This window comes from Podarcis pityusensis, assembly GCF_964106645.2.
Source record: "Podarcis pityusensis genome assembly, chromosome: 3".
Lineage (NCBI taxonomy): Eukaryota > Metazoa > Chordata > Lepidosauria > Squamata > Lacertidae > Podarcis > Podarcis pityusensis.
In genome coordinates, this window is record NC_138026.1 from 65,343,997 (window position 1) to 65,363,133 (window position 19,137).

Consider the following 19,137-nt stretch of genomic DNA (forward strand, 5'->3'; position numbering starts at 1 on the left):
TATGCAGACAACAGAGTGCTTTATAAGTGGGCAAAACGGATCTGGAAGGTACAAGCTGAATAAGATTGCACAAGGTCAGACTACTTGTTGTTTAATTTAAAACATACCATAGTTTCCACTGAATTCTAGGAAGAAAGGGTTTCCTGGATTACAGAAGACCCAAGGGTTTGGGGAAGCGCTTCTGTTGGCCAAAGGTAGCCTGTGGACCTTATGGACTACCTCTATTTTGGGCTGCGTTTGTTGCTCTAGTTGACCTACGTTATTTCAGTAATTGGAATATAATCTAATTATAAGGCGTACATGCAACTGTTGAACGACAGGTGCTTCCACCTCCTGGTAGTCTGCATTTCTTCTTCTACTACTGACTACCAGAATATTCTATATCAGCAGTTTCAGCAACTAAATTCCATAGATTAGAACAACAGCTACTACTAATAATTATAGTAATTAATAATTGTTATAATAAATGAGGACCCAACAGTGGATTTTCTTTTGAAAATCCAAATAAATTCAGAATAGTCTAATTTTAGCTGAAGACCACTGATGTTTTTGTCAATATGAGTCCAACAGTTATGTGGAGTGGCAAGGAGATTATGAGAGTGGTTCTCTTCTTTCTTTAGATAATCCTTGTATAAATAATGGTCATACAAAAAGAGGATGCCTGTGCCAAACAGGAAATTAAAAATATAAAATCCTGACTTTAGCAAGGAATGTCTTTTGTGTTTCAAGTACAGGGATTTCTTAAAAATATTTGTTTGGTTTTTTTCATGTTTGCTCATGGTCTGCCTTCTTTGTTTTACTCTGGTATTACTCAGACAGACTTAAGGTGCTTTGCTGGGAAAGAGGAACCTTGTCCATATCAAAATACTAGATTAAAACCCCAAAAGTATTTACATGGTTGTGCCTAAATAAGTAGTGTGTGGGTCATACAGACCTCTTAATTTCCCATCACTATTCCCCTCCCCTGTTGTTCCCACTCTAATGGATATGTGCAAAGAGGAGCAACCAAGGAAACAAGGCAGGTAAGAATGAACAGGTTTATGGAGCAGGTGATGCTATTGGTATAGCAGAATCACAGAATCTGTTTCTTATTTAGTAAGATGTTGAAAGAGAAGTGAGATGAAGCTCCTTGTATCACTTCATGTTTCAATCTTTATTTTAGCATTAAGATTTTTATTCAAGTTTTTTCATGATGCAATAACATATAGAAAACTAATGTAAATAAGACCAAAAGCTACAGAAAGAGTCCTTTCTTAAAGGTAGTTCTGAACTCTTACCACCCACCCATGGAAGGTAGAGTTGCCATATTTTGAATAGCAAAAAAGAGGACACATTTGCCAACTTCTACTTTTAACTATGAAAAAGAGGACGTGTCCTGCAAAAAGATGACATATGGCAACCCCAGCTCTCACCTAGGATCTTTTCTCCTCTTTGCCTCTCATTCTGGGAGAGCAACATTTCCTGTTTCAATCTCTTCATTTGCTTTAGGGTTAGTCCACACTTACGAGAGGTTTTCTGCTTGTCCCCTCCTGTCTGAGCAGTTTTTCATTTAGTCCACCTCTTTCTGCAGGAAAACCCACTGTTTACTGCTGAATTGGAACAAATGTCAGTCTGCAGAAAAACTGAATCGCATTTATTCTGATTCAGTGGTAAACGGGTTTTCTTGAGGGAAAGTGGCGGGACAAGTAAAAGTGTGGATGAGCACTTAAAGATAAAGCTAAAGGTACCCCTGACCATTAGGTCCAGTCGTGACCGACTCTGGGGTTGCAGCGCTCATCTCGCTTTATTGGCTGGGGGAGCCAGCGTACAGCTTCCGGATCATGTGGCCAGCATGACTAAGCCGCTTCTGATGAACCAGAGCAGCCCACGGAAACGCCATTTACCTTCCCGCCGGAGCGGTACCTATTTATCGACTTGCACTTTGACGTGCTTTCGAACTGCTAGGTGGGCAGGAGCAGGGACCGAGCAATGGGAGCTCACCCCATTGCAGGGATTCGAACCACCGACCTTCTGATCGGCAAGTCCTAGTTGTAGTTAATTTCTGTGTATAGACAGCTCAGAAGTTAGAGTTGTTATTGTAGGCCACTGAGCCTTCTAAGTAAGTTAGCTAATGTCTGCACTGTAAGTGTGTACCATGATCACAAGAAGCTGAGCTTGTGGTTCGCTTGCTATGTGGAGATGGCCTACTTAATACTGATGTTTGCATACTTGAAGAGGTTTCTTACAAAGGGTATGATCAGTGGCAGAGTTTGAGTACTGTCTTTGTGTTAAAGGTTTACTGAAGGATTCTGGCATAGCAGTGACATACTTCTGTGGTTCTTCAAACTAAACAAAAACAGGAAAGAGAGGCAGAAAGAAATAGAGAGCCTGTCTAAGTAATTATTGTTTGCATTGTGAAATGTTAAGGCTGGCTTGAGCATTTCCAAATCCCCAAAATAAAGCAAGCAGCTAAACTTGACTGGATCCAAGTGCATCTGTCTGTCTAATCTCTTGATGAAATTTTACTCACCGATCTGTCAGCAACATAAAAGAAACAGGTTCCCATATAAGAAACTATCAAATTCTTCCAAGGCTTACACCATACTGCCATTTAAAGAGAACTTGAATGAAAATGATTTATAATTTGTTTACAACAATGGCAAAAGAAAGGAAGGATTTAAATGCAGTGAAATAAATCTATTTTTTCAGTAAGTTCTTCAGTGTCTGCAGATCAAAGCAAATATCTGTCATCCTACATTAACCTTAATTACCCTGAAGTACCATTATCAAAACTAATGCAACTGGCAAGGATGTGCAAACAAGCCCTGAATAAAGCAAGGGCTCCCGAAATTATCTACTTCCAAATTTCCTGTTGGTAATGCAGATAATTCTCTTCATCCTAAGCATAACAAAAAACATTCCAGTTTTAAATATTTAGAAATATATCTTCATAATAATACACATTATAAAACAAAACAAAAGTGTTCACTAGATTTATCAAGAAATACTTCAATGAAGTTCTAGTTAGTAGCTGGGTTTCTACTGAGTAGTGCTCACTGTGGATTTTGGAACGCAGGTGTGCATGTTCCAGAATCTGCAGCGGGTTCTATTATTATTTATCCCAATCCAGATGCCACTATGCAGTCTGCATGCCACACACCAACTGTGTGGCAATTGTGCATGCATGGTACATTCAGAGTTGACTGATACATGGCAATTACATCATTTTACTCGAAATATTCTGGTCTTTGCAGAAGATTCAGCCTTGATAGTGTGGATTGCTTTTCTGGGCTGCCTGCAACACCCCCTCACCCCGGGGTGAATTGTAGTCACAGCAGGTAAAAAGCCCTCCAGATGATTCTGTGAAGCAGCCTATATAAAGATTTTAAGACAGAGATGACTAACCTTTTTTGGCTTCAGAACCACATTAAAGGTTGACTAATGCTCTTAGGAGACTCTTGCAAGTCCCATGGACTGCAAGAAGATCAAACGTATCCATTCTTAAGGAAATCACCCTGAGTGCTCACTGGAAGGACAGATCGTGAAACTGAGGCTCCAATACTTTGGCCACCTCATGAGAAGAGAAGACTCCCTGGAAAAGACCCTGATGTTGGGAAAGATTGAGGGCACAAGAAGAAGGGGACAACAGAGGACAAGATGGTTAGACAGCGTTCTCGAAGCTGCAAACATGAGTCTGACCAAACTGCGGGAGGCAGTGGAAGATAGGAGTGCCTGGCGTGCTCTGGTCCATGGGGTCACGAAGAGTCGGACACCACTAAACGACTAAACAACAACAACAAATGCTCTTAGGGCCCCATGCAACACACACACACACACACACACACACACACACGAAGCACACACATACACACACAGAGCGCATACATAAACCCACATATGTAGGTTAACCCACCAGCAGATTTTTCCATATCAACTCGGTGCTTCAATAAATACTCTGTTAGTTTGGGGAATTGGGTATTTTGGCCTGTCCTGAATGGAACACCACTCTCCCTGAAGTCTGAAGGTTCTTCTGGACCTATTTGTCACTAGAGGCCTAGGTGGCTTCAGTGGCCAGGAACATCTATTTCCAGATACATCTGGTTTGCTAGCCAAGACCATTCCTGGACAAAGATAACTGGGCTACATTATTCATACTTTAGTACCCTCTCATCCAGATTACTGTAATAAATTCTATTTTGTGTTATCTATAAAGATGGTCTGGAAACGGCATCTAGTGTAGAATACTGCTGTTATAGTACTGGTTGGCATTTTCCTATGATATCACAAAACTTTTGTCCTGCATGATCTGCACTGGCTGTCTACACATTACTGTTGCCAACATACAAATCTCCAAATGATTTGGGACCTAGTCCCATTTGTGGTAGTGTAAAGGGGAGTGAATGGTTTGTCTTTTATGAAAATGGATAAATGTTGGGATTTCACCCTCTGTACTCCTTTCTCACATGAAATGGACAGAACAGGTTATGTACTAAGCACCTGTAGACTTATATTAAACACTATATCATTGAGTCATTTTGACCCCTGGCATCATAGGTCCATGTTTCTTCAGTTTATTCAATAGTTTCAGAAGGAGTAGAGGCAAGTCCAAAAAAGTAAAATAGATTCATCATATTAATGGGTGGGTGAAACAATATACAGTGGTACCTTGGGCTAAGTACTTAATTCGTTCCGGAGGTCTGTTCTTAACCTGAAACTGTTCTTAACCTAAAGCACCACTTTAGCTAATGGGGCCTCCTGCTGCCGCTGCGCCGCCGGAGCATGATTTCTGTTCTCATCCTGAAGCAAACTTCTTAACCCGAGGTACTATTTCTGGGTTAGTGGAGTCCGTAACCTGAAGCGTATGTAACCTGAAGCGTATGTAACCCAAGGTACCACTGTATGGTCATACCATTTTATAGCAAAGGTCCACCTGGAACAAAGATTTGTCGAAGACTGACACAAATAGTTTGATTTCTTCCTACAGTGGTGTTGGTGTGCATTTGATCCCAACTATTGACAGAGGGTTAAAAAGTTAGGAGACCTTTATCAGATGGTAGTGCTATGTAGACTACTCATTAGGGTGCCTTCTCTTAACTTAAAAGGCAGTTATCTAGGAGCTGTTTAAGGTGGAGGACAAGAGAGCCACTGTGTGCTTAGCATATGTGGCAAGGGGATGGGGGCAGAGCACAGTAGCACAGGCGAATAAAAGCAGCTTCTTTAGCGAAGCTCAGCATTGGTTCAGTACTGACTAGGGCTGCCATACGTCCCGGACATAGCCAGCATATGGCAGTTGGAAACAGTCTCTGGCGGAAATGTATGGGAAAGTCAAGTACGCATGGCAACCCAAGTAGCAAATCACTTAAAAACTTCATTTTAGGGGTGAGTTTTGTTGTTGTTGTTGTTTTGTGGGGGGGAAGCTCAACAACTTTGGCAAAACATTTGTGTCCGGATTTTCACATTTTGAAATATGGCAACCCTAATACTGACTTCATAGTAGCAGTACATTAGAGTGAAAACAAAACATGTGTTTGAGGATTACTTGCTTTCAACTTGCATTCACATATTTATCTTCTTCCCATGCATAGCTAAAAAGCATTCTGGTTTTAAATAGTCATAACAATGCTGGTAATTATTATAGATAAGACTAGCCCGGATATTTTTTGTAATTACCATGAAATGGAATGCGTTTTTTCTCCAACGGGATATATTTGTCTTGACTCACTAACTTGAATGACTATATCCAGATGATACTATCTGGCCTTCATTTGTCATCTTCATGATGCTGCTTTATTGCCAAATTAGAGAGACATGTAGTTTTTCTTATCTTCTCCCACTCTCAAGCTGTTTTATTAAAGCTCTTACTTTGGTGGTCTGGATAACATGCAGGAAAATAGAGGAAAGTTTTAACAGTGCAGTCCTATGCATATTTATTCAGAAGTAGGTCTTTGCTGTGTTCAGTGAGGTTTACTCCCTCATAAGTATTTGTTTGGATTGCAGCCTTCATCTGGATCCAATATAATGAAGATACAGAAGTAGCAACTAATTTTTAAACACAAGCCTTCCAAGATTATTTGTTAAATTTTGTATTTGCACACAATTTTAAAACTGTGCATAGCACTGTCAAATTACAATGCCAGGGTATAGTCCCTAGAGCAGGTCCTCCAAATGTTATTGGACTAGAACTCACAAAACTTCATGACCAAAAGGGGACCTCATAGTAGTGTGTGACCATTTTAAAAAACAAAACAGCAAGTATTAAAAAGTAGCAAGCAAATGCAATCGCAGAAAGCAGGGGAGGAATCAGCAACAGAATCAGTCAGTTGGTCTGTCTAGTTCTATACTAGCAAAACTTGCTTTTATGGTCACCTGTACTGTGCTAGCCTTTGTACTTGGTTGAAGGATAAGGAACAAGGACTAGTGAGAATAAAAAAAAAAAAAAAAAAAATCCTTCCAGTAGCACCTTTAAGACCAACTAAGTTAGTTCTTGGTATGAGCTTTCGTGTGCAAGCACACTTCTTCAGATACACTGAAACAGAAGTTGCCAGATCCTTCTATATAGTGAGAAGGTGGGGAGGGGTATTACTCAGAAGGGTGGTGGGAATGGGAGATAGCTCAGCTATCTCCCATTCCCACCACCCTTCTGAGTAATACCCCTCCCCACCTTCTCACTATATAGAAGGATCTGGCAACTTCTGTTTCAGTGTATCTGAAGAAGTGTGCTTGCACACGAAAGCTCATACCAAGAACTAACTTAGTTGGTCTTAAAGGTGCTACTGGAAGGATTTTTTTATTTTGACTATGGCAGACCAACACGGCTACCTATCTGTAACAAGGACTAGTGAGAAATAAAAAAATTCCTTCCTGTAGCACCTTAAAGACCAACTAAGTTAGTTCTTGGTATAAGCTTTCGTGTGCATGCACACTTCTTCTAGTGAGGTAGATGAAGTTGTATGTTAGTGCAAGTACTCTGGGAAGTGCACTTGACACCTTGGGGGGCAGTATAGGATAAAGCAGTGCAGGTATTGATTACAAGGAGATTGGCTGGGCTGTCCTTGCCAGGCAAGATCCTGTCAAGGAGGCTTACAATATGTAATCAGAGGAGGTGGGAGATACATGACTTGGCCACTCATATGCTATGGAAGCTGAAGGAACTGTATACTTTAAAGGAGGTAATGGTTGGGTAGGGCGTTCCTTTGTGGGTAAAAAGTTGATACCTCATTTCATTTGGAGAGGGTAATGGATGAAACCGTAGCTTATCAGTGGACACATTTCAAAGGGAGAGGAAGGCTAGCAAGCCATTTTATACTCTGTTTTGGTTTGTTATGCCTACTTAAAACTTGGCATGGTTAGTTTAAAAACATCTTTATATTTAAAGTACTTGAGCAGAGTGCCTGTTCTTCTCATCAAAATACATTACTTTATGGGAGGATACATCCAGATGACAAACTGTTAGAGTAATTTGTCCTTTTTAAGAGCAATCTAAATTATTTAACTCTCTCTTCTACTCTTCATTTTTCCAATGGTTTTCTAGTCTTGACCATTTCAAAATACAGAAAAAGGAAACTCATACAAGCATGAATAGCTTACGTATGTGCCTCTCACACAGAACTCAAACTGAACAGAGAACTTGTGATGCAAAAAAGTCTGTTCAGTGGATGATGAGTATAATCCTAATTGATGAAGATAAAGTTTTGATGCCTGTTAGCAAATTTCCCATAAGTACATTACAAAGCTAATTGACTTTGTAGCAGAACATACTGAAATTAAAAGCCTGCCTCAGGAACATGGAAACTACCAAACCAGCAATAAAGAATGAAAAGTAATAGATATATAAGCAGCCCATAACAATTAAAAGCAATAGAGACTTTCCTTCTAGTAAGGATTAATTAACTCCTAGTTTAAAATCAAATGGGATTGTGCTGTGGTCTAAACCACAGAACCTAGGGCTTGCTTATCAGAAGGTCGGTGGTTTGAATCCCTGCGACGGGGTGAGCTCCCGTTGCTCGGTCCCAGCTCCTGTCAACCTAATGGTTTGAAATAACGTCGAAGTACAAGTAAATAAATAGGTAAACGGCATTTCTGTTCGCTGCTCTGGTTTTGCCGGAAGCGGCTTAGTCATGCTGGCCACATGACCCGGAAAAACTGTCTGCGGACAAACATTGGCTCCCTCGGCCAGTAAAGCGAGATGAGCGCCGCAACCTCAGAGTCGTTTGTTGACTGGACTTAACTGTCAGGGGTCCCTTTACCTTTTAAAATCATACACCAACCTGCTTGATGTTTCTCAGTTAGGATGAGTGTAGAAGTAGAGACTGTGCATATATTTTTCTGTTGGCAAAATGAATGTAGAGAGGTATAGGTTGAGTCTGGAGCTCTGCAATCGCCATGCCGCTGTCCTCTGCACTTTTCACCTCTTTTAAAAAGGACTGGATTATGCAAACTGCAGTATGTGAGATGAGTGTAAAGCCTGCACACAAGGGTTGTGCCATATGAAATACAAGGCCAAGAGCTTTGCTATATTGCACCAAGGGTTCATCTAGACCTGCAGCAAGATGGTTAACAAGATGGTTCTGAAAAGCCTATGAGAAAGGTGTGATGGGAAAGACATGAAGCCGTCCCCTATAGTGCTGTGAACGCACCCACAATGCAGAAGCAAGTATCCAGAGCCATGCTGCCATTGAATATGGAGCATCGATTTAGCCATAATGGCTAATAGGTTTATTAATAACCATCCTGCCTGTTTTTTTCTTTAGGACCTTGTGGCAGTGAATTATGGAAAATACTTGTACATTGTGTTAAGATGTGAGTGCTATTCACTGTTTCACTTCCAGCACTAAGTCCAGCTAGAGTCTCAGAACAGAATATGAAGACTGGCTTCTGGGATGCATTCTGTCCAGCAGCTTGCCACACAGGGGCTTTGGTGGCTGAGTGATGGCATTGGAAGGATTACAGCATAGCATAGGTTAGAATAGTGGCTGCTCCTCAGAAGTCATGCACACTGCCTGGTTATATGCTCATGATAGTTGAGCAGTTATATTCCAAATAAGTGGAGTTTCCTGTTAACAGTTAAGTTATGAATATTGGGGGGGGGGGGGGGGAGAATCTCCAGAACAGAAAAGTGATTTCTCAAGGGAAGATGTCTGAATCCCAAGTAACAAATTACGGCTCACAACTGTGCTTTTGTTAACATTAGAAAATTGGTTGCCTAGAAAGGCCTTGTCTTGTCTAAAATATCGGGTGTGTCGATTTTGGTAAAGCTGCTTCCTAGCCAGGTTTGTAAAGATGCTGAGCAGTCACATTTTTATTGAGTTAATTGAGCATTGGCATAGGCAGATGGATCTAGCATAATCCATCTGTGTGTAAGACTTTAAAAAAAAGTTTTGTCCTAAAAAGATTGTCAGCAGGAGGAAATCTAGAGCTGAATTCAAGTGTATTTCAAAGCACTTATTAAACAAAAAGTAGCTTTCGGGTGTCTTTTGAAAAAAAGTTTATTTAATCCCTCTGCCCTTCCTGTGTGATTTCCAAGAGTCAAGGCCAGAGGTTCCCTCCCCCCCAAAAAAGAGAAGAGAATTTTTTGACTCACTGCTGTGTGTGTGTGTGTGTGTGTGTGTGTAGGATTTATGTAGTAAATTGGGGAATGATACTGAGAAAAAACTATACTGTGTTGTCCACAATTACATGGGGTTTGGGTTTCTCTCTCTCTCCTTGCCATGTAATGATGCTTATTGTGACCTTAACAAAATTTATATACCACTGCTTGATTGTAGCAGTTTATAATAAATATTAAAATTATCAACAAAAAGTTAAAAATAAACATTTAAAAACAATTGAAAGAAAAAGAAAGTAAAGCATATCACTGCCTACGTGTCTGGATAGCCTTGCCTAAACAAAAATGTTTAAGCAGTTGTAGCCTTGAGATTATACACATATACATACACACACACACAACACATACGTATGTTTGTACGTACGTACACGTGTGTGTGTGTGTGTGTGTGTGTGTGTGTGTGAAGTAAGTGATGGTGGTGGTGTTTTACCACATATTTTCTACATAGTGGTGGTTGCCAGCTACATATCCTGTGAGTGTCAATGTGCTGTGGCCCAGCAGATAATTTAGAATAGAAACTATGCTTGCAGATTAACAGAATTAGGTTGTATAACCCTGACCCAGCAGCAACTTGTACATAAGAGCTGTACTGTGCACATAGTGTCTCTGTGAGCAAATATTTTACCTTGTTTACATTCTGAAAAATGGATATTCTGAAAAATCCAAGGGAATAAAGGCAAGCAGCTTTCATTTCTCCTCACCCATTTCTGCCCACCGGAAAATGTGTGCACAAACTGAAATGCAAAACTGCTGTGAGAAGGCTGTATATAACTATAGTGAAGAAAAACTGAGGAAGGCAAGAAATACTTTTCTATAATAAGGGAGATGCTGAAGCTTAACATCTACGTAGAAGCTCTCCTCCCTATTGTTTAGGGTGGGATGCTTTTATTATCTCCACTGCATTTCTATAAGAGCTTTCAATTTTAAAAAAAACAAATACATCAAGGCACCAAAGAGCAGTAACTAAAATACAGTGGTGCCTCGCAAGACGAAATTAATTCGTTCCGCGAGTTTTGTCGTCTTGCGATTTTTTTCGTCTTGCGAAGCACGGTGTCGGGAAAGTTTTGGAAAAGCTTCAAAAATCACCAAAGTCTTTAAAAACCTCAAAAAAGGCTACCACACCGCGTTCTATGAGTTGCTCCTCAAAGTCAAGTCGCAACTGTATTAACGGTGTTAAGAAAAAGGAAACAAACTTGCAAGACGTTTCCGTCTTGCGAAGCAAGCCCATAGGGAAAATCGTCTTGCGAAGCAGCTCAAAAAACAAAAAACCCTTTCGTCTAGCGAGTTTTTTGTCTTGCGAGGCATTCGTCTTGCGAGGTACCACTGTAAGTAGTAGAACTATAAATATCCTATAAACATACTAAAAGTACAGATCCAGTATCACTGGGTTTGATCTGGACCTGCTCTTCTGTGGACAGAAGGGCTCATTCCATTTGCAAAAGTGATTCCAAGCCAGCTGAAGTTCTCACTAGAAATGGGGGTGGGGGTGGTCTGCTGATTCCTCCCTTTCTCCTGCAGCCTCACCGCTTGTCCACCCCCAATGTCTGTGTGCCTCCCTGGCCTCTTATGTGAGGGGGAAGTGATGCGGACCTGCTTTCCATGAAATGTATGAAGGGAGATTATATGTACTCATACACTTGAATTATAGGTTTGCTGATTGATGGGCTAGGTAGCATCCCTGGAGGCTGGATTCAGTTCAGGGGCAAATATTTTAACTCACTCAATATATTACAGTATTTTTCTGCACATAGTATGTCTGCTGTTTACCTCATATATTTAAACTATAAGCAGGAAACAGTCCTTCATATAATGAAAGCTAACACTAAACCTATATTATGACACTATGCTGTTCTTCCTATGGCTACATGAAACACCACTGAAAGGCACGTATACTTATTTCATACTATTAAAAAAATCTCAGTATCCTAAAATGTAGCTATGTTTGTGCCAGATCTAAAAAAACTATTTTCTTTATACGTGTAGACCAAAAGATCACTTGTTTTAACACAGAGTAAGGAATACTTGTCATGAAACTAAGAGAATGCTAGGATCATTCTTTTTATATCAATAGCTGCATTCTGCTGGCTGTCTTAATTACAGAGAGGGTTGCTTCTTCATACAGACTTCTCATTGTTAAGGAAAATTGGTATGTGCTAACGGCTGGATCATGGGGAAACTTAGGCTTTTGCTAGTGTTGGAAAGAGGTGCTGTTAACATAAATTTAGCTCCACTGTCAGAACACGGGGAAAAGAGAAGACACATAATATTCAGAGGCACACAATAAACCTACCGTATATTCCTTACTATGAACAATTTCTATATGTTACAAGTAAATGTAACTAATAATATAACAGAACTTATCAGAATTTATCTTCACCTCTGTCTGAAAGTGGATGAAGTAAGCAGTCTGATACTTGTCCCCAAAATGAATTGGGCCCATCAAACGTTCAGAAAAGGTGCTTGAGTAGCCTGATTGACACAGGCCCTCTGCCACTTACTTGACTCTTCCTCAAGATGGGAAGACTCACAATGGAGGGGGGGGGCAGTAGCAGGCAGCTGAGAGCTCCTAAGAATTATGTTGGAGCATCTTTTGCTACCTGAAGATTGATTGTGGTTTTGAACTACAAAAACTGTGATCCCCTGTGGCAAAAGAGAAAGGGGGTGAAAAACAAAGTCTAAAAATAGCCTAAGGAGGAATTGAATGTTGCACTATGTAGAGATTGTTCTGCCAGAGTAAGCATTTCAGCTTGCCAGATGGAATGATCCTACCTCTCCCCCCCCCCAACTTCCCAAAGGTTTGTTTGTTTGTTTTTTGCAGGGAGTCCCATTGCACACGCAGAAGTATTTGTGCTGGCTTCCACTGATGGGACTCATTAGTTGAATACCATCCATAAAGATTTTTATTGTACAAATACAGCTCAGGAAGGTATGGCCTTCCTATTGTTATAATATATATATATTTAAAAGAGTTATTTAAATACATTAATTGGCTTATCACAGTGTAAAATGGCTCTCTTCCATTTTTTTCTTGTAAAATATTGTGATTTTGCCAGACTTCTAACATTAATATTTTAAAATGCCTGTACACATCCAGAATATACAATAGCTGTTGTAAATGTCATGTAGTTTACCTATTTTTGCAAAGTTCATGTATGTATTGTATGTGTTTTACAGGAGTTCTTTGTTTACTTCAAATAGCATTACTCTGGGTTCAGCCTTGAAACCTTGGATTACAAGGTTATTTTTTTGGAATAGAGAAAAAGAATTCACCAGCTTAAATAACAAATACAGAACGAATTAGTCACAAAAGGACAAGTGCTTACTATAAAATTGGAATAGAATGAAAGAGCTATTCCTTTCATGTCAATAATAATAGCTGATGCATTTTAAGCTTTGAAAAGAAGCCATGGTCTAGGGAAAAATTGTTCAAACCAATTCAGTTTAAAGTTCATTTAGAAATTATCAAGGTAACGTAAAAGCCATTAAAATCTCATCTTGTATAAGATATATGGCATCTTTTATATGTGATTCCAGTGCATGGCATGCTTCTTGACCACAAAATACTTGCCACTACTAATTTATTTTTCAAGTGTTATAAAAAGTTTGAAAACAAAGTATGTGCTTCAGAAAGTAGAATACCAACAGCACATGGCAGATCATTAAAGGCTCCCATGAGGTTCCATGCACATGAGCATTCACTCTATATCAGTCTCTTACTGAGACAATCTATGTGTTGTTGTTTAGTCGTTTAGTCGTGTCCGACTCTTTGTGACCCCATGGACCAGAGCCCGCCAAGCACTTCTGTCTTCCACTGCCTCCAACAGTTTGGTCAAACTCATGCTGGTAGCTTCGAGAACACTAGCCAACCATCTCGTCCTCTGTCGTCCCCTTCTCCTTGTGCCCTCCATCTTTCCCAACATCAGGGTCTTTTCCAGGGAGTCTTCTCTTCTCATGAGGTGGCCAAAGTATTGGAGCCTCAGCTTCACAATCTGTCCTTCCAGTGAGCACTCAGGGCTGATTTCCTTCAGAATGGATAGGTTTGATGTTCTTGCAGTCCATGGGACTCTCAAGAGTCTCCTCCAGCACCATAATTCAAAAGCCTCAATTCTTCGGCGATCAGCCTTCTTTATGGTCCAGCTCTCACTTCCATACATCACTACCGGGAAAACCATAGCTTTTACTATACGGACCTTTGTTGGCAAGGTGATGTCTCTACTTTTTAAGATGCTGTCTAGACCTAGACAATCTATGTATGGAACTATTAACTCTGTTTAAGGCTAAGATCTTTTTGTGTACTCAGGTACCACTTCCAATGGTGGCACTCATCATTTAGTGGTGTGGGTAGGGCTTGTCTGTAGCATATGTTAGTGGATTAGTTTTTCATGTATTTCATTCATTGTTGTAAATTCCTGTTTTTAAATAGTTTTAATTTGCTGTATTTCACCTTGATGAGTCAAGTTCAAGACTTTTTTCTTTTGTGTAAAGCAGATGACAAATGAAATGATAATAGAAATTGCATTTGTCAGATGTCTTACTTTTATTATCATTATTTGAGAAGTGCAGAGTTTCTTCAGACCTCTTACTTATCAGTTACAGAAATCCCTTTGCAAAGAAGGATTGTGTTTCTTTTAATTTTATATAAAGCAGTGATTATCCGATGTACTTTACCTGTTTAATTTCTGACCCATTAAAATTTATTTTACATTTCACTTTTCTTTCTTTGTAGGAAATTCCACTTACTTGGATGACCATGGGCCACTCCCTCGTAAGGTGAGCTACTTCTTATTTTCAGTTCAGCCAAAATTCTGTTGTAAGCTGCTATATTTGCACCAGGTTGGTTGGGTGTGCATTGGGCAGAAGGACAACTCTATCCCAGCCCTGCCAGCCTCTATTCATGGAGTGGCAAGGAGATCCCCATTACAGCTGCCATTTACGCAAGCCGATGGATGTTCCACAAATGGGAATCCAAGCGACAGCAACATGTGGAAAGCCCAAAAACAAGGCATTCCAGGGGAAAGGCTTAGCTTACCCGAGATCTTCCGGATTCCAACCTAGCACAGTGATTTACCTCTCCCACATTTCCCTGTCTTTTGTTTCAGCCAGCATGAGCAGCAGGGCTTGCATCTTTTGTGGTGGTCCTGCTGCTCCAGGAAGCCCACCACAGCCTGTCATGGGTTTAGATTACAGGATTATTTACATATGAAATAAATATCTCTGTGGAAAGTATGGTGATGCAAGCTCTTTCCCTTCTGAAAGGGAAGACACAAAAGGCAGCAGTAAAACTTGGTTGATTTTCAGCTTCAACCTGGGATGGTTGTGAGCTTTTGAACAAGTTCCCTTAGTTCAGACTCCCCCTCCCACTGACTCCTTCCAGTCTGATCTGGACCCTATTATTCCCTTCACTTCTGCCATCACTTTCCAAACTTACCTTATTCATGATAAGAGACACTGTAGGAAAAGACCTCTAAGATGTGGACAGATTGTGCCTAATGCTAGGGTGTTCTACCTTTGCCCCTGGGAAGCTCAAATGATTGTGAGCAGGAATTCGAGGTTCATCTATTCCAGACTGAGAATATTTGGTTTACGGTACATATCAATAGTTTAGCCTAAAACAGTAAGGTGAATTCTGTATCTTCAAAAGAATTACATTATTGTATTATTTACATTGTAGACAAGACTCTTTCTTGAGGGCTGGGGGTATGTGGGGATTGTTTGAAACTGAAAAATAAAGAAGTTTAAAAAGGGGGAAAGCAGCAAAAAGGAAAGAAAAGAATTGCAAAGCTTTGTATTGTGTGAGTAATTTTCTCCTATTTAGACATATCTTCCAAATAGGGTAGTCAGACTTTGGGGGGGGGGTTAGTTTTGTTTTAAAACTGCGATATACATTGATCTTTAAACATCCATTAGCAAGAGCCTACTTGCATAAAATGGTCAGTGGGTGTGTTTGAAAATACTTGCTGCTCAAAATGTACCTTTTAAAAAAAATCACAACTAAATAGAATGTATATATTCAGGACTTTATCCCAGTTTTATATGTCTCTGAACATTGTTACTTCTGATTAATTTATAAACATTAATGGGTTGATGTGTAAGTTAAGTACAGTGGTACCTCGGTTTACGAACTTAATCTGTTCCGGAAGTCCGTTCTTAAACCGAAACCGTTCTTAAACCGAGGCGCACTTTCCCTAATGCAGCCTCTCACTGCCGGTACCCTTCCACCGTTCGGATTCCGTTATTAGACTGAGGTAAAGTTCGCAAACCGGGACACTTCCAGTTTTGCAGAGTTTGTAAACCGAATTGTTCATAAACAGGGCTGTTCTTCAGGGCTGAGGTACCACTGTACTGCTTTACAAAAAAAAAATTATATATGCCTGCTTATTCTGAAAGTAATTCCCTAGTTGAATAGAGGTCACAACCTCTATCTGCAACTGCTGTGGCATCAGTGAATAAAGAATTGCACATTTCTGCCCATAAATTTGATCTTCTGGCTAAATCCGTGGTTTTGTCTTGGCTGCCACAATGTTTTCATGTCTGCTATAGCACTCAAGAGGGTTTTTTGTGTGTCACTGGGGGAAAGCACCATAAATCAGTGGTCAAATCTTTGGAATCTTGAGTGTTCGGAAAGGTAGCTCACATAAATGTTTGGTTTGATTTATTTTGTGTTTTGTATTGCCATCCCTGCCCCCTCCCAAACTAGAAGCTATCAATATAAGGAATGTTGTGTTTCAGTTTCAAATTTTCAATTCCCTTTTCTTTTACAACCTAATTTTTGTCAACATTCTCCTACAACTTTAAGAGAGTCTTGATTTGTAAACAACAACAAAAATCCAGGTCAGAACAGTAGGGATTGTTGTACCAAATGCTTCTGCTATCCATTTTGGTCTTTTAAGACCAAATCCATCTAGCCTGCAAATTGGTGTGCTGTAACTTTGATCTTCACAGTGTGAACCAGATGTTCTGAGATGCCAGAGTTGAAGAATCATGTTGAGCTGATGGGCCATGAAATGCACAAAGAATTCTGCCCCTTGCCTCCCACTTAATCTGGCTGCTAATAGCCTACTGAGCCATGCAAGAGGGCAGTGGGAAGTGCCAAATGTCACTCTTAAACTTTGAGACATTTCTCAAATGTTTGTGTAAAAAGAATTGTGAGAGCTGAAAAATGGGAGATTATCCACATTAACTGCACAAGCAAAGACACATGGTCCCTTTTATTTTTATTTCCTTATTTACTCACTAAGTCAATTGTCTTACCATCTGTTGCCTCTGTTTCAGTTATAGGGGAAAAAATATCAAGACCAAAACCCAGATAGGATTACCCTAAAAGGTATAAAAATAAATAACACTTAAAAATCTACCTGCAGATTGTCTTTTGTAATCTTGGTTTATAAATAACTGCTTGCCTATAGCAAGTCAACAAGGCACCAACTTTTCTGTAAACTGGGAGAGAACTAGCTCTTCCTGCCCCACACAGCACAATTCTATGCAGTACTCAGAAGCGATCCCAGTGACTAGTGATAATAGTTTTGAGGGTTTGATTGCAAGATTGATATAAGCCACATTATTTTAAGACACTCAGCTTGATCCTGCATATTTTTACTAAATTTTTACTAAGATTTAACCTCTCACTAAGTTCAGTATCCCTTGTTTTCAATAGGTTTACAAAGGATTACAGATGATCAGCACATAAGATTGCTATGAAAGTGTAGTATTCAGTGTTCAGTAAATGTTTTGATTGGGATCTACATCAATTAAAGAGTGGGGTGTTTATTTCTTTTTCAAATATTTCCATACTTAGGGATCCATAAATGTAGTCACCAAAACCAGCTACTACCTGATTCATCTTTATTTGATTACCACCTGTCCCCAGATGCTCAGCACAAAATGAGAGATACCTTACCTGTGATTGCTACATACGTTGTAGAGAATCTTGCTTCATGCAGAATGGGAGCAAGACTCCTATCTGTCTCCTGATTTCAGCAGTACACTCAAATAACTTATTTTATTGTGGATCACTGTTTCATCTCATCAACATTTGGAAATATTTATTTGTTTAGAACCAAAATTGCAACATAGCATGAGATTCATCATCATCAAATTTATATGCCGCCCTTCTTTCAAAAATTAAAGGGAAGTTTACAACATAAAAACACAAAATACATAGCATTAATAACAAAAAAGAAAAATCCTTTGATTCACTGTGTGGATTTTAGGAGATGTGTGGAAGACAGAATATTTGCTATTTTTTTCTTTTTTCTTTACTATTTTATTTATATCGCCATGTTTCTGCCAAGGAACTCAGTGTGCCATGGATGGTTCTCCTCTCCATTTTATTCTCACAACACCCCTGTGAGGTAGGTTGGACTGAGAGACTGTGACTGGACCATGCCGTGACATGAGCTTCATAGCTGAGTGGGGTTTTGAACCATGGTCTAACACTTTAACTGCTACACCACACTATCACTCTGAATACTGTGAAGCAGCAGGAATCTCACTTCTGATGGTCTTCTATGCTTATCATGGAGCTTAAGGCTGACCTAACTCCTCCTCTGAATCTTTCAAGTGTGTTGGCCAACTTGAAATAAGAGTTGTGTTGGTAGCAACCTCAAATAATGTGGACCTCTTTAACTGTTAAAATGCAGATCGCTTTGGGATGCCTCATGGGATTCATAAAGGAAATAAATAAATGATAACATTAAAACTGAACTAATTTTTATTATTTTTTGTGAAGATACATATTTGTTGAGTTGAGTAAACACTTTTCTCCTATCATCTCAGAATCCCTGGTGGTATTTTGTGCAGGGTTTTACCCCTCGCTGTTTTGTTTTGTTTTGTTTTGTTTTGTTTTGTTTTGTTTTGTTTTGTTACGTAGCTTATCTGTAGTTAGTCTAATGGGCTCTGTTATGGAAAGTCAGTTTTATAAATGCATATGATATATCAGTGGAAATTACAGCATATTCTAAAAGAAAGGGAATCACTTCAAAAAGGATTGAGAGGAGTTAGAAGTAAATTTCTGTTAAAATTGATTATAACTTTATTGGAGAACTCTTTTGGAAATGGGTGGTGCTAGTAGGATTCTTGTAGCACACAGCGATCAGTGACTAATAAATTAAGCCGATGAGTTTATACTAATGAATGGAGCTAGGCTACAAGTGCAATCAACTGTAAATGTTTCTATGCAAATTAGGCATACATTTGGTAAGTGTCCAATAATGGCAACAGTTGTATCCTTTGAAATGTCCATTTGCTGAAAACAAGAAGACATTGCTGCCTAAGACAATATAAGTTTTTCAGTGTGTAAAGTGGTGGAGAAGCAGGACACAAGCTTTGGATGTGTGTGCTAGGTTTGAACCCTCCAATTTCCAGTTAAAGGATGTCAGATAGCACAGCTATCAAAGATGCCTGTTTGAGACCATAAAGAACCACTGCAGGTGATACTGAACTACTCAGATGAAGCAGGGATCTGACTTGGTATAGGCCAGGACCATCCCATCTGTTCCTATGATTCATAAACATGGATTTTCACAGAAAACTTACAAGGGGGATATTTGTAAGCT

At 39.6% G+C, this 19,137-nt stretch overlaps 2 protein-coding genes across 4 annotated transcripts in view; one reads left to right on the forward strand and one right to left on the reverse strand.

Moving 5' to 3' along the window:
• The window catches only part of UST (uronyl 2-sulfotransferase), a 123,034-nt gene that overhangs the window by 40,437 nt on the left and 63,460 nt on the right, over positions 1–19,137 (forward strand). The window contains exon 2 of the mRNA XM_080998578.1: positions 14,310–14,353. Coding sequence (XP_080854704.1) covers positions 14,310–14,353 — 44 coding nt within the window. The remainder of the gene's footprint in view (positions 1–14,309; positions 14,354–19,137) is intronic.
• Positions 1–19,137, reverse strand: part of LOC308473244 (uncharacterized protein) — a 138,839-nt gene that overhangs the window by 14,045 nt on the left and 105,657 nt on the right. The gene's annotated exons all lie outside the window — the stretch shown is intronic.